Consider the following 15,253-nt stretch of genomic DNA (forward strand, 5'->3'; position numbering starts at 1 on the left):
TGTTATTGAGTTGAAGTTGCTGTTATGCGTAGGTTTAGGTACAACATTTTTTTATTGGATTAGATAAGAAAAAAATTTGTTTTTTGATTGATTTTCATAAATTGGGCGCCATTGTTTTCTTGGTTTTCAAGGAATCACACTTTAAAATTTGAAACCTTTTTCGAAATTTCTGGAAAAAAGCATATTTTGCTAAAAGCACCTGATAAGCTCAAAAATTGCAGAAATCTATTTGAAGAATCGTCTTTAATCCGTGCAAGATTTCTTGAGTAATTTCTTGCAAAAATTGAGAATTTTGAATTTATTTTTTTTTAAATTTAGGATTTTCAATTGCTTAGTACCGTGAAAAAGTTCCAACACTTTTCAACATGGTCGCCTCAGATTTCATTTTCAACTGCCTTAATTGATTCGAAATGCCAAAATAACTACATTATTAAATTTTCAGTTGCTGAAGTTGGTTACAACGCCATCTGGAGCAGGTTAAAATTCCTGGAGAAAACTTAACTCTTACTAGAGTCTCCAAATCGGCTCGAAAATGATAGCAATCGATTCGGGAGGTTGACTTTAACATTTACATAAACAGATTTCCTGGTTTCATCTTTATACTTATAGCCCATTTTGATCTTTTCGTAAAAAATCAAAATTTCAAAGCTTTTCCTACCATTTTCAAAAATTTACCAGGAATTGACAAATCAACTTCAGTGGCTCAAAATTTGGTTTTGAGGTCCAAATGACGCTCTCTTTCAGCGTCGTTCTATAGTACAAATCAGCCAAAATTTACTCGAAGGTTCATAGGAGGGGCTTTGAACATTTTCAAAATGGCTATGCCAAATGAAAATTTCTAACACCTGTGGCGCGGTGGTTCTAATCAATTTTGTGGTTTGAATTTTTCTTTTCATTTTTCTCTACATTCCAAAGGCAATTCGCTCATGGTATCTAAATCAGTGTGGACCACTTTTGATGATGAACGAAAATCAGTTTAAAAGCTTGCAATTAAAATTAAAGTGTGAAGATACAATCTGAAAATTTTGAAAAAATTCTCAAAATATTCTCAAAAATAAGCCTTTAGGCTTTGACTCTTCAAAAATTTCAAATGAACAACGAATTATTTTTTATTAAATGCATTTTAATTTGTTTTTGTACAACTAGATATGATATAGAAGATTTGTTAGGTACAATAAAAATCAAAAAGATAGAATAATTCGTATTTGGTAAAATAAACGATAAGATTATTTTCAAGATACTGATTACGGAGAAGGAGGAATTTTTGGAGCTGGACTTGGGGGAGGTTGTGGAGGTGGTGATCGAATTTTCATATCGCTACCACATTCCTCAATTCCTCGCCCCTCCCCTCCAGCTGACGTGCAAGAAAAAATAAATTAAGTCCTCTGTCCTAAACAGACCTAATAGACAATCTCTCACACGCATTTAAAAACAACCCTTAGGTTGACTAAAGACAATCCCAAGGGAAGACCTAGCTATCAAGTAGCTTCGCGAATGTCTGGCGAATTACCGCCTCGCCATTCGCTTTTCCGTGAAATAAAAAAAAACGAAAGTACTTTTTAAGCACTGGTAAATCCCATATATTTCAGGAATAAAACAAGACAATATATGGGTTAAAACAAAGGAACAAAAAGGCAAAAAATAAGGAACAAAAAGCAAACAAAAATAGTTAATAATGAGTGGGATTATCCCAGCGCTACCCTACCAGTCCTATACCCCTCGGTACCGGGCACGAAAGCATCCGAGAGACAGGAGCACCCTCACTCCATACCTACCCAAAAAGGTGTAGGTACAAGGTCGGATTCCCTATTCCGTAGCTAGCGGATAGGTAACCCTGTGAGCTATGTACTTGCACTCGTAAGCGAAGTACATAGACTAAATTTTGACACGTAGAGCCATCGCGTCGTTAGCCATAATTATAGCTAACGAATCCCTACCTAACAACGTCCCTATACATGCCGTAGCGGATAGGTACGCGGTCTGTTAGGTAGGTGCACTGCTCTAAATTCTAAAAGAAATAACTTTTCTTCCCCCTTAGAGGAAATAAAAGTTTACTTTTTCTCGCACTACACAGCGTTCGAAAAGTAATGAAAAAGTTGTAAGATCCACCCGAAAATCCCAAAAGTCTCAATTTTTTTTTAAATTTCTCAACGTACTTACATATTTTTTGTCGTAATTACAAAAAATGTCTAATAAAGAGAGCATTCATAAAATTCAAGTTTTTGAAATTTTTTTCCAAAACTATTTTCATGAGCCTTTTTTTAAAAATGGTTCTATTCAAAATTTAAGTACCTAATTGAAAGTTCTATGAAAAAATTTGTGCCAAAAATACCAAAAAAAAAAACCGAAACCCTACTTAACTAAGCTACTATGCTGAAATTCGGTATATACCTTTTTATTGGCCTCACAAATCGATCAGAAGTGGTTTCGAGCCATTGTGAGAAGTTCTGGAGCCTCCAGAAATTTTTTAGAAATCACAATGACTCCAAAATTACACCCAATCGTATTGGAAATCTGAAATTTTGTACATAGCACATTTTCTCCCTCCCAAATCGGCTGGTTTTTAAATCATTCAGGAGCCAGTAGAGACATTTTAAAAACCCGAAATTTCCAAAAAATATCATGAAATTTGCAAAAATGGACTTGAGCATCTGTATTTCCAAAATCGGTTTCTGCCAGTTGAGGACCACATGTTTCAACGGCGATTTTAGGGGGAGGGAGGGGGTGATGAAATGAAGAAATCCTTGCCTTGATAAATAGAGTAAATTCGAAGTACCTACATAAATGAAAAAATGTAATTCATTCACTGGAGTAGCGAGAGGATTTGAAATTTGATTTTAAGTTTGAAATAGGTAACTACGTTTAAAGCTTGTCTCACCAATGATTTCAATGTAAACAACAAAATGATATTCATTCAGATGCATTTAATACGTAAAAGTAGAATATTGCTACAATAATGTTTACTAAGACAGAATACGTATAGGTAATAAATAATGAGATTAAATTTTAATTGTTTAAGGAGGAGGAGGTGTTGCTGGGGGTGGTGTGGCTGGTGGAGGTGTTGCTGGGGGTGGTGTGGCTGGTGGTGGTGGTGGTGGTGGAGCAGGTGTTGTTGCTGTGGGTGGAGGTACTCCGGTTGTTGAGGTTGTAGTAGCTGCGGGTGTGGCACCTGTCGCTGGAGGAAGAGCCGGTATGAAGTTATCCAATTTGATTGGGAAATCAGTAGGAATGTCTTTGAGATCTTCGGGTTTGATTCCCAAAGGTTGAAGGAGAGCACAGATCGCTTGGTCGAAGGTTTTTTGCGATTTAGCGCAGATAACCGTATCGGTGTATATGACAAATACAACTGTAAGGAAAATATAAAACATATCAATTAGTGGACTCGTAAAATTAATTTCATAATACATTTATAATAAGGCTGTGTGTTGAAAACCCACCAGATTTGCAGCAGCTGGTGAATAGGGCCCATTCGCCTCCTTCGCCTGCGCCCAAGAGTACGAAATCGGAACCTGAAATTTATTAGAATTTTTAAATTAAAACTATGCTCGATGTAGAAAAAAATTGTCGATATGAAGAGAAAATGCTGGTGGAATTTTTACTTTGAGCTGTTTTCAGGTCAGCTGGACCAGGATCGACGATTTTTACAGCGCCACTTTGGTCCATTGTACCAACTGTGGAACATCAATATCTATCAGTTACTCTATTCTTACTGCTGATTGAAATATTCTCGAAAGAATTTGATGATATACTCACAGTATCCATACATCTGTTTCACTATAGCCTTAGTCGGGTCGGCGGGAATCCACATATCCTTGATTAACGCAACCGAATTTGACCTAAACACAATTATCAATGAATTGGCTGTTTTTTAACTTTGAAAAATACGCTTGTTAAAATGCAGTATAGGTAATTACGCTTTATTGAATACAGCTTCCTTCAGGCAAATTGAGCCATCTTCGTTACATGAAATGAGTATCTTAATCGCTTGACAGGAATCTGGCTTGTAAGTATTAATGCTACAAGTGTTATCTCCACATGGTGTGGCTCCTGGAGTAGGCGTAGTAGCTCCTGGAACAGGCGCAGTTGCTCCTGGGACGGGCGCGGTTGCTCCTGGAACAGGTGCAGTAGGAGTAGCTCCTGCTGCGCTTGCACTCACGTACAGTTTACCAACCCACCAAATAGATTCTCCCTGTAAATGGAACCCGGTTAGTTGAGAATAATCGAACTGAAACTAGATAGTAAAATTATCCACACTTACAGTCACAAAAGGCCAATCTTCCATGGTTTTGGCTGGCAGAGCAGCGCATTCTGGAGATGCTTGAACGAGCGGTGCATTTGCTGGAGTTGCTCCTGCTGGCGGTGCTGTTGCTGGTGGTGGGGTTGTTGATGTTGGTAGTAGTGGTGGTGGTGGTGGTGTTCCCGGTGGTGGTGGAGGTGGTGGTGGTGGTGTTCCTGGTGGTGGTGTTACAGGCGCATTGGGGTCGGGAGCAGGTGTACCATTTGGCATAGGGGGTTGACCTCGTACGAGTACATTGCACAGGATGACCGTGACGAAAAAGAAGGAAACGCGAAGATCCATTTCTTCTTTCTCGTTTCAGGTGTATTTTCACTAGAAATGAAAGAACACGATCTGCGTTTCTTCCGTGGACTGTTATATCTAGCGTTAGACAAAATCACTTCGCGTTAACTGATTGCATCGATGAATTCGTTTGAATTTATAAGCACGTACTGTTGGTTTAATTGACATGCATTCGATGTACAAATGGCGAAGAAATTAGCAAACAAATGTGTCTGCTGTAATGTGTGCTACGTTGAAGGTAACCTTTGTCATTTTTGCATCAATTTATTGGTACGCAAATAAATATGCGATATGGGCAGATATGGCTGTTGGAAATGTGTTACTAGTGTGTGGAATTTTACAAAATGTGTTAGGTATTGCATTTCTTTAACATTCTGTGACCTCGAAATGTGCAACGTGTTGGGAAACGAAAATTGAAAAATTTTTGTGCTGGGATTATGTTTTGATAGCTCGATAGTTCTGATCAGAGACGAGAGAAAAATCGTTAATGAAATAGTTGATCTGGGAAAATCGATTTAATACTCTTCATAGTGGGTCATTCCACGTCAATTCGACCAAGAAGTGGAAGGGGGGGGTCGGCGATTTTTTTGAAAATTTTCCTGTGAAAATACCTTCCGAAGGGATGACCAATGGCACAAATCGCAGCCCTCTAGCCCTTTTTTAAAGGCTGCTAGGGGGTGTCAAAGTTTTCAGTGAACTTGAAGTATCATCCATTTCAGCAGTGGATCACTCGATAACCGCGATACCTACCAGAATGGAACCTTTTCCAATAGTTAGGGGTTTTGAAAGGCTTTTTAGTGATACCATAAAAATCAGTGTTGCTACATTTTTTCGTACGAAAAATTAGCTCGAAAGTTTCAAAATGTAGTTTTCATATTGTTATGACTTTCAAAAATTCTGAAAAAATACACTATCGACAACGTTTCATGCTGAACAACCTAATAAAACATTGGAATGACACTATGTCGAAAAGTCGATTTAAAAAAATTGAAAGTTTGCGAAAAAATTCGATTTTTTGATTTAAAACATGAAAAAAAGTTTTGAGTGGTGAAGTTGACCCATTTGACCCTTATTTTTACGTATCCGTTGAAAAAGTTGGAAAACCCCTTTTACTTGATGAAATTCGAATTCATCACAAAAAAATGTGTGAATTGAAAAAATAAACAAATTTCAATTTTTCTTGCTGTGAGTGTAATTTTTATAATTTTTTTCATGAGATACATCAGAAAGAAGTCAAAATAAGACAACTGAATAAACTTAAACTTTTTTTGATATTTGGAATTGAAAATTGAATTTTATCGAATTTTGATTTTTGTGTGATGAGTTCATTTCATCGAGTAAAAAGGGTTTTTCAATTTTTTCAACGGATACGTAAAAGTAGGGGTCAAAAGAGTCAACTTCACCAATCAAAACTTTTTAATATTTTTTAAATCAAAAAATCACATTTTTTCGCAAGCTTTCAATTTTTTAAAATCGACTTTACGAAATAACGCCATCCCAATTTTTTAAGTATTCGCAAAAAAGTTGTCAAAGTACACTTTAGGGTGGGGGAGGGACACACAAGGGTTAAAATTCAAAATTAATGGTATATTCAGATTTTATGCAAAATTTTGATGCATTTTGATAGGTCACATGGGATTATTCATAAGAAAAAATGTCGAACTACAATTTAGGGCGGGGGAGAGAGGTACAGAAGGGTTGAAATTAAAAATTATTGGTATAATCGTATTCTACGCGAAATTTTAATACATTTTGATAGGTCGCACGAGTACTTCGGGGAAAAAAATGTCAAACTAAATTTTGGGGTGGGGGTAACCTCTCAACCACTTCTCTGCGCCATTACTCGTCATTGTGCAGGTATTTTTCAGCCTTTTTTTTTCAGTTCGGTTGGAAATGATCTTTTCGAACCAGTTTCATAAAAACTTTTTGGTAGCCGCGCATACTTATGGCTACAGAACGATTTTACCATCAAAAATGCATAAAAATGCATAAAAACTGCATTCAAAGTGCAATAAAATCCGTTTGTGCTGATTTCCAACAGAACAAAACACATATTTGGTATCTGGCGGCGGCACCCTTCACGACTACGTTTCATTTTTTTGGTAGCGCCCACGTTCATAAATACACCCCTTTGAGGCTCCAGCCCCCTATTGTGCAATTTTGAAATATTGAAATCATGTGTTCTGGGTTTTCGCGGGTCCCTTCTACATTTTGCCGAATATTTTTTTTGGTAAGCAAAAAAGTTCAGTAGGGTAACACTTTTTACGTTCGTGGATTGTAGACTAGTAAAAAGTTGTCCATAATATATTTTTTTCAAAATTTTTGAGAGTCGGAACGGTATAAAAACTACGTTTTGAAACTTTTCGAGCTAATTTTTTGTACAAAAAAAGTGGCAACACTGATTTTTATACCCCCTAACTATTCGAAAAAGTTCCATTCGCGGTTATCGAGTAATCCACTGCTGAAATGGATGATATTTCAAGGTCATTGAAAACTTTGACACGGTCCCCTAGCAGCTTTAAAAAAAGGGCTAGAGGGCTGCGATTTGCGCCATTGGTCATACCTTCGAAAGGTTTTTCCACAGGAAGAATTTCAAAGAAATCGATGACCCCCCCCCCCCCCCCACCTCTCACTTTATTACTTCTTAGTTGAATTGACGAGAAATTATCCATTTTCAAATCGTTAGTTCACTCCCTGACCTCTACAATAAAAGAGGTGAAATCTACATTTCTGCTAGAATTTTTCATCTATGGTCATTTTCAACCGAATTTTTTCAAACTTTAAGGGGTGCTATCTAGAGCGAAAGGGGCTAAAATTCGAAATTTGTGGGCGAAAATCGACCAACATGTCAAACTTTACGTTTCTAAGGACACTGGACAGACGCTTAATTCAAATTTTTGGTTAGTTTTATTTTTAAACTCAAATGCGGGTCCAGGGGAGGGGCTCAAATGAAAAAATGTTGAAAAAATCGCCTACAGTCATAAGTCATGTCGAAATCTACTTGAAGGGCGGTTTTCCAAAAGTGGATAAGTCAATTTTTTTCAAAATTGAGTTTTTCACGCCATTGTGTTCTATAGGTTGTATCTCACCTATTTAATGCCTAACCTACCCAAAATACCTATTTATCTACGCACAATCCAGCTTTTCTGTAAGTTGCGGATTGCAATCGTTTTTCCAAAACGCAATAAGTCACAATTACTTTGTTTTCGTTACTTTTATAGCCAAAATAGAGCTGCGAATATGGTTTTTTTAATAGATAGTACTGTAATATGTACTATATTTTCGTTTTTATTTTATTGCCAAAATGCAGTTAAATTTTTTTAAAATGATGGTGCTGTAGATAAATACTTAATTTTTGTCAATTTTATCGCCAAAATGGAGGTAAAATTTTTTTTTTTCAATCAAAAATTTTTTTTCGTTAATTTATTGCCGAAATAGTGGTAAGATTTTTTTTTAATCAAAAATCTTTTTTTTTCAATTTATAGTGTTGTAATAGGTACTTAATTTTTGTTTAAAATATAGGCAAACTTTTTTGTAATCAATTTTTTTGGTCATATATTTTTGTATTATGAATTAGAGTTGACTTACATCAATTTGCAACGCTGGTTCTATCATGTAAATGAAAACATGAAAAATCGTTTTTCCAAAAGGCGATAAGTCAGTTTACTTTTTCTGCCGCAGAAGCGCTGCAAACTTGAGTTACACCACAAAACCAACACGTACGTGTTGAGGTAGATCCAATACAACATGCAGGGTAGGTGGCATACTCCAAGTGCATCGCGCCTTGGAATGGGCACTAAAAACATCATTTATCTCGAAATCATAATTTTTGACTTATCGCTTTTTGGAAAACCGCCCTTCACTTGTTTCTGAGGACGCTGAGTTCAATTTTTTTGCTTGTTTTACTTTTAAATTAAAATATGGCCGTGGGTCAGACTTGAGTTTTTCAAAACGTTCAATTTTGCCTCGACCGAGGCAGAAATTAGAGTTAAAAAGTTGAACGACCCAAAAATTTGAATTGAGCATCCTCAAAAACGTATATTTTGACATATATTGGCCGATTTTTTTCAAAAGTTTTCAAAAGAGCGTGCTCGAATGCCAAACTAGGCAAAATTTTAGGCATTGATGAAGCTATCTTTTTTTTTTTTATTTCTGATGAAGGAACTTTCAAAAATCAAGTTTGTGCCTCTCCAGTTCCCCTCCCCCGCCTAAGTTTTGTAAAAAAGCTACAAAAATAATGAAAATGTGGAGTACCATATCGATTGGTTATGCTATAAGGTCACTGAGTTCGAATATCTCCTTATTTTTTGGATTTGACCCCTCAGTGCACCTCAGTCCCCTCTTCAATTTTGAAAAATTTTGTAAATACATATGATGTGACATGTTGATTCCATATGTTTTGAGGTCGCTGAGGTCGGATATCTGCTTATTTTTTGAATTCAACCCATCATTGCCCCTCAGTTCCTTCGCCAATTTTGAAAAATTATGTAAATGTGATGTGACATATCGATTCCATATATTTTGAGGTCGTTGAGGTCGAATATCTACTTATTTTTTTGAATTCGACTCCTCATTGCCTCTCAACTTCTTCCCTCAATTTTGAAAGATTATCTAAATTTGATGCGATATGTCGATTCCAACTAATTTGAGGTCCCTGACTTCGAATATTTGCTTATTTTTTGGATTTGACTACAGCCTAAACAACTGAGTGAGATTGAAGGACCCAACATGATTTTTTATTGAAATTGAAATTGATATGAACTTTATATCAAAAAATTGAAAAAAAAACTATTTATCGAGTAAGGAAAATGATTACGAGTATTTAATTCAAATCATTGTAGTTTTTGAACTTTTCTTGCCACTGCTGAAATTCGGTATGTGCCTTTTTTTTTGGCCCCACAAATCGGTTGCAAGTGGTTTCGAGCCATTTTAAGCAGTTCTGGAGCCTCTAAAAAATGTTTAGAAATTACAATGACTACAAAAATTTACACCCAATCATGTTGGAAAACTGAATATTTGTACACAACACATTTTTGACCTACCAGATCGACTCGTTTTCGAGTCATTCTGGAGCCTCCAGCGACATTTCAAAGACTCGAAATTTCCAAAAAATGCTACGAAATTTTCCAAAATAGACTTCCAACACTTTTATACCTAGTACATACCTCTAGATGAAAAAAATGTGAATAATTTTCATTCTCGGGAGAAGTAACGAAGGAATTTGAAATTTGATTATACTGGGTGTCTGGTAAGCGAATGGTTAAAACTTCAGATGTGGATATAACCGGATACGACTTGAAAAAAACGTTATAAATGGAAGAGTTGTCTCTCTTTAAAATTTAAGAAGCTACTGAGCTTTGAAAAAAAAATTGAGAAAAACGTATTTTTGACCTTTGGAATGGGTATAGTTAGTACTTTGGAAAATGAACAAATCCTGTCTCATTATGAATTTTTACCTATAACTTTGAAGGAACTAAAAATATTTTAAAAGAAAAAATTGAGAAAAACGTGTTTTTTGACTTTGAGAAATGGATGGTAGGCCTACTTTGGAAAGTAAAGAAATTTGATCAACTTTGAAATTGAAGAGGTCAGAAATATTTATTTCGTTTAAAATATTTCCAGCTCCTTCAATTTCAAAGTTAGCCAAAAATTCATTATGAAAACGTTTGTTCATTTTCCAAAGTACCGCCGTTTCCCAAGGTCAAAAATACGTTTCTCTACATTTTTTTTCAAAGCTCAGTAGCCCCTTAAATTTTAAAGATAGGCAACTTGTCCATTATAACGTTTTTTTTTCAAGTCATACTCGGTTGTATTGTATCCAATCGTGAAGTTTTGACATCCACTCACCAGACACCCTGCATAATGTAGAGTTTTGAAATAGGTAATTATGTTTAAAAGCTTATTTCAGCAATGTTTTTATATACCTAAACAACAAAATTATATATTCATTCAAATGCATTTATTACGTAAAAATAGAATATTGCTATAATAATGATTACTAACAATAAGACAGAATGTGTATAATATGTAAGAAATAATGAGACTAAATTTCAATTGTTTAAGGTGGGGGTGGTCCAGCTGAAGGTGGAGGTGGTTCAGCTTTCGGTGGAGATGGAGGTGAAGGAGTTACAGATGGAGGAGATGTTGGTGGTGTTGTTGGAAGAGGTGTTTCTTTTGGGGGTCCAGAATCTCCAGATGCTTCGGTTGTTGAGGCTGTAGTAGCTGCAGGTGGGGCACCTGTTGCTGGAGGAAGAGGTGGAATGAAGTTATCCAATTTAATAGGGAAATCAGTAGGAACATCTTTAAGATCTTCGGGTTTGATTCCCAAAGGTTGAAGGAGGGGAACAATCGCTTGGTCGAAGGTTTTCGTCGATTTGGCGCAGATCGTCGCGTCGTTGTACAGAACAAATACAACTGTGGGAAAGATAGAGATCATTTTTATCGGTTAGTAAACTTCGCAGAATTTATTCCATTGAGAAATATGTATTCGAAACCCACCAGATTTACAGCAGCTGGAAAATAAAGCCCATTCTTTTCCTTCACCTGCGCCTATGAGTACGAAATCGGAACCTGGGATTTTTTTAAATTTGAATTAATGGCGACGCTTTACAGTCAACATAAAAAATTGTAGATGTGAAAAGAAAATATTGCTGAATTTTTACTTTGAGCAGTTTTCACTTCTGGTGGACCAGGATCGATGATGTTTACAGTGCCACTTTTGTCCATTTTCCCATCTGTGGAACATCGAGAGTCGTCGGTTATTATATGATAGTTAGGTACCTAGATAATGATGATTAAATGTGCTCGAAAGAATTTAGAATTTTATTATTGCACTCACTGGCGACGCCAGCCTGTGTGCCCGGTGTGCACGGGCACACCTGTTCATTTTCCAAAAAGAAAAAAAACTAAACTTTTACTTGACTTTTACAAATTATTTGTAAAATTCCTTACCAAAAACTTAATTTTTGTTAAACCAAAAGTTATTTTTGAATAATTTTAAGTTCATTTCTTGTTGCATCAACATCATTTTTCTTACTTCAATTTTTGAAACATTGTTGGGCCATAATGAGAATTTTGGAAGGAAGGGGGGGGGAATTTTACAACTTGGTTTTACAATTTTGAAAATTGGCACACCTGTTCAAATTGTCTGGCGTCGCCACTGATTGCACTTGCACTCACAGTATCCATACATCTGTTTTATTATAGCCTTAGACGAGTCTGCGGGTAACCATGTGTTTTTGATTAACGAAGCAGAATTTGACCTGAATGTATTATTTAATAAATTAGGTGCTTTTTATTTTTTTGAATCCCCTACACTTTTTAAAATGGAGTATAATTACGCTTTATCGAATACAGCTTCCTTCAGACAAATTGAGCCATCTTCATTTCTTGATATCTGGATCTTTATTGCTTGGCAGGAATCTGGATTGTAAGCTATATAAACATTATTAATTAGGTGTAGGTAAATGATTTACTTATGGTTGTTAGAATGTAAACAAAATCCAGGACTACTGTTATACTCACAGTTAATGCTGCAAGCATTATCTCCGCAAGGAGCTCCTGGAGCCGGTGTTGCTCCTGGAGCAGGTGGAGCTCGTGCTGCACTTGGATTCACATACAGTTTACCAACCCACCATACAGATTCTCCCTGTAAATAAGAACTGGTTATACTGAAGAATAATCAAACTAAATCTAAAAAAAATTATCTATAATACTTACAGTTTTAAAAGGCATATCTTTCAAGGTTTTTGCTGGCAAAGACCCACATTCTGGAGCAGCTTGAACGATTGGTTTGGGTGCGTTGAGGTCGGGAGGTGGAGCTGGAGCTGGAGGTTGACCTGGCACCAGTACAAAGATCATCGTGATGAGAATGAAGAGAACGTCACGAGCCATTTCTTCTTTCTTGTTTCAAGTAGGTATCTGGTTATATTTTCAATCGAAATGAAAATCTACGATCTGGATTGTTTTTCTTGACCAAGTACCTATAGGTAGGTACCTTGCGTTGTACGAATTACTTCTCGTTTACTGATATCATCGTCGAATTTTTCTGAATTTATCAGCATTATGTTTTTGTTGTTTTTTTTTACTGCCATAATAATTTCAATACGAATGGCGAAGCAATTAGTCTAATTTTTTACTTTGACATAGGTAATGCAGGAAAATTCTTCTGAATTTATAAGCATATTTTTTTTTACTGCTGTAATTTTAATGCAAATGGCGAAAAAATTAGCGAATGAATATGTTTCATTTTTACATTGACAGAATGGACTGCGTTAAAGGTAACCTTCTACATTACGCATGTAATTTCATAATTTACCTTTTTTTTGAATTCAAGTTCATACCCTTCCTCTCCGTCTCCACATAGGTACATTCTAGATGATGATCTTCAGTTGGAGCTTCAGATCACTGTAAATTTTTGAAATTCGGAACACGGATTTTCATTTTGAATTTGATGGGGAAAACCAAATTTAAAATAGGTCTTAATTTTGAGTTTAAAGTCACCCAGAGCAGTTTTTCACTCTAGCCCCTTACTCAGCCTGTTTTTGGGAAAATGATCCAGTTCCAAAACATGTATAATAACCTTACTTATTTGAAACTCTGCAAGCGGACTTAGGTCATTGCCATTAAAATCCAAGACCACTTTTAGGGTTCTACTGAGTGGTTGAAAATTTTCAAATTGTGTATCAAAATATGTAATCTCTGAAAGTACCTATGGAAATATTTTAGAACGCTGTGGCGCTGTTTTTTTCGTCATTGTTGTCAATTTCAAAAAAACGTTGGCCTTACTTACAAAATGGCGGCCATTTTGATCGACAGGTCAGCCGAAATCGCAGATTTTGCGTTGTAACATAGGACTTGCAAGAAATTTTTCAAACTTTACAAAGGTAGATCGAAAGACCATGCAAAAATTTATCACCTGTCAAAATTTCAAGTGCTAAAGTGCGTTTTTCGATTTTTGGTGAATTTTTGAAAATCGAATTTAGGCCAAAAATGAGGGAAAAAATCAAAATTTTACCAAATTGACCAAGAAAGCTGAAATTTGGAATATACCCTATTTTCGACATGCCAAATCTATTGGAAACGGTTTCAACCCGTTTTGAGCAGTTCTGGAGCCTCCAGCAGATTTTTGAAACTCCAAATTCCCACAAAATTCCATCAAATTAGAGTTGTAAAGCTAAAATTTATTCTAAAAACTAATTCCAATACGCTACGAAGTACTGCAGGTGAATTTCAAATCGTTTTGTAGCCTCCAGCGACTTTTTGAAAATTCCTGAAGCCTCCAGCAGATTTTTTAAACTTTAAATTTTCACAAAATTTCATCAAATGGAGATGGAAAGCTGAAATTTACTCTAAACTCCAATTTTAATACCCTCCGAAGACGACTTTAGGTGGGTTCAAGTCATTTTGGGGCCTCCAGCGACTTTTTTGAAATTACTGGAGCCTCTAGTAGATTTTTGAAACTTGAAATTTCCCCAACATTAATTTATCAAATAGAGTTGGCAAACTGAAATTTACTTCGCAGACTACGTGGTGGTTTCAAATGGTTTTGAAGCTTCCAGCTACTTTTAGGAAATTTCAATTTTCCAAAAAAACGTCATACAACTTTTCAAAAAGTCGCTGGAGGCTCCAAAACGACTTGAAATTCACCAGCAGTCAACTTCGTAGCGTATTGAAATTAGTTTGCAGAATGAATTTCGACTCTCCATCTCAGTTTGATGAAATTTTGGGGAAATTTCAAGTTTCAAAAATCTTCTGGAGGCCCCAAAAATTTTAAAAAAAGTCGTTGGAGGCCCTAAAATGACTTGAAATCCACCAGAAGTTGTCTTCAGAGGGTGTTAAAATTCGAGTGTAGAGTAAATTTCAGCTTTCCATCCCCATTTGATGAAATTTTGTGAAAATTTAAAGTTTCAAAAATCTGCTGGAGGCTTCAGGAATTTTCAAAAATTCGCTGGAGGCTCCAAAATGAGTTGAAATTTATCAGCAGTACTTCGTAGCGTATTGAAATTAGGTTTTAGAATAAACTTTAGCTTTACAACTCCAATTTGATGGAATTTTGTGGGAATTCCGAGTTTCAAAAATTTGCTGGAGGCTCCAGAACTGCTCAAAACGGGCTGAAACCGTTTCCAATCGATTTGGCATGTCAAAAATAGGGTATATCACAAATTTTAGCTCTCTTGGTCAATTTGGTAAAATTTTGATTTTATCCTTCATTTTTGGCCTAAATTCGATTTTCAAAAATTCACCAAAAATCGAAAAACGCACTTTGGCACTTGAAATTTTGCCTGCATGGTCTTTCTATCTATTTTTGTAAAGTTTGAAAAATTTCGTGCAAGTCCTATGTTAAAACGCAAAATCTGCGATTTCGGCTGACCTGTCGATCAAAATGGCCGCCATTTTGTAAGTAAGGCCAACTTTTTTTTGGCAAGTTTGCTTTAAAATGTTCCTTAGGATGTCCCCTTTAAGAAAAAAGTTGTGCCGGAGGATCGGCGGTGGGGTGAAATTACTCCTATTGTCATTGTCGTATGAAATAATAGGCTGGTTCTATCCAAAACGATGTATTCGTCAATATGTACAATAATCAACTGTTAAACTGTCTCAGTACATACTTATGGTCTAGCTGGCTATGTACTAAATTAATAAACGATATAGAATCGTCATGTTTGAGTGTCCTAC

The 15,253-nt window shown here is 35.9% G+C and overlaps 2 protein-coding genes across 2 annotated transcripts; both read right to left on the bottom strand.

The window, feature by feature from the left end:
• Positions 1–2,909: 2,909 nt before the first annotated feature.
• On the bottom strand, positions 2,910–4,704 carry LOC135843942 (uncharacterized). The gene is made up of 6 exons (XM_065362012.1): positions 4,259–4,704; positions 3,915–4,189; positions 3,754–3,836; positions 3,600–3,671; positions 3,438–3,509; positions 2,910–3,346 (listed from the first exon to the last, which is right to left on the bottom strand). Exons 1-6 carry the CDS (start codon positions 4,577–4,579, stop codon positions 3,015–3,017), a joined length of 1,155 nt encoding a protein of 384 aa, XP_065218084.1. The 5' UTR covers positions 4,580–4,704; the 3' UTR covers positions 2,910–3,014.
• Positions 4,705–10,587: 5,883 nt separating this feature from the next.
• On the bottom strand, positions 10,588–13,450 carry LOC135843858 (uncharacterized). Its single transcript, XM_065361894.1, has 7 exons — positions 12,299–13,450; positions 12,104–12,227; positions 11,920–12,013; positions 11,759–11,841; positions 11,242–11,313; positions 11,078–11,149; positions 10,588–10,993 (listed from the first exon to the last, which is right to left on the bottom strand). The coding sequence occupies exons 1-7, from the start codon at positions 12,470–12,472 to the stop codon at positions 10,638–10,640; spliced, it is 975 nt and encodes a 324-aa protein (XP_065217966.1). The 5' UTR covers positions 12,473–13,450; the 3' UTR covers positions 10,588–10,637.
• Between the last annotated feature and the right edge of the window lie 1,803 nt (positions 13,451–15,253).

The sequence above is a fragment of the Planococcus citri genome, chromosome 4 (genome assembly GCF_950023065.1).
Source record: "Planococcus citri chromosome 4, ihPlaCitr1.1, whole genome shotgun sequence".
Lineage (NCBI taxonomy): Eukaryota > Metazoa > Arthropoda > Insecta > Hemiptera > Pseudococcidae > Planococcus > Planococcus citri.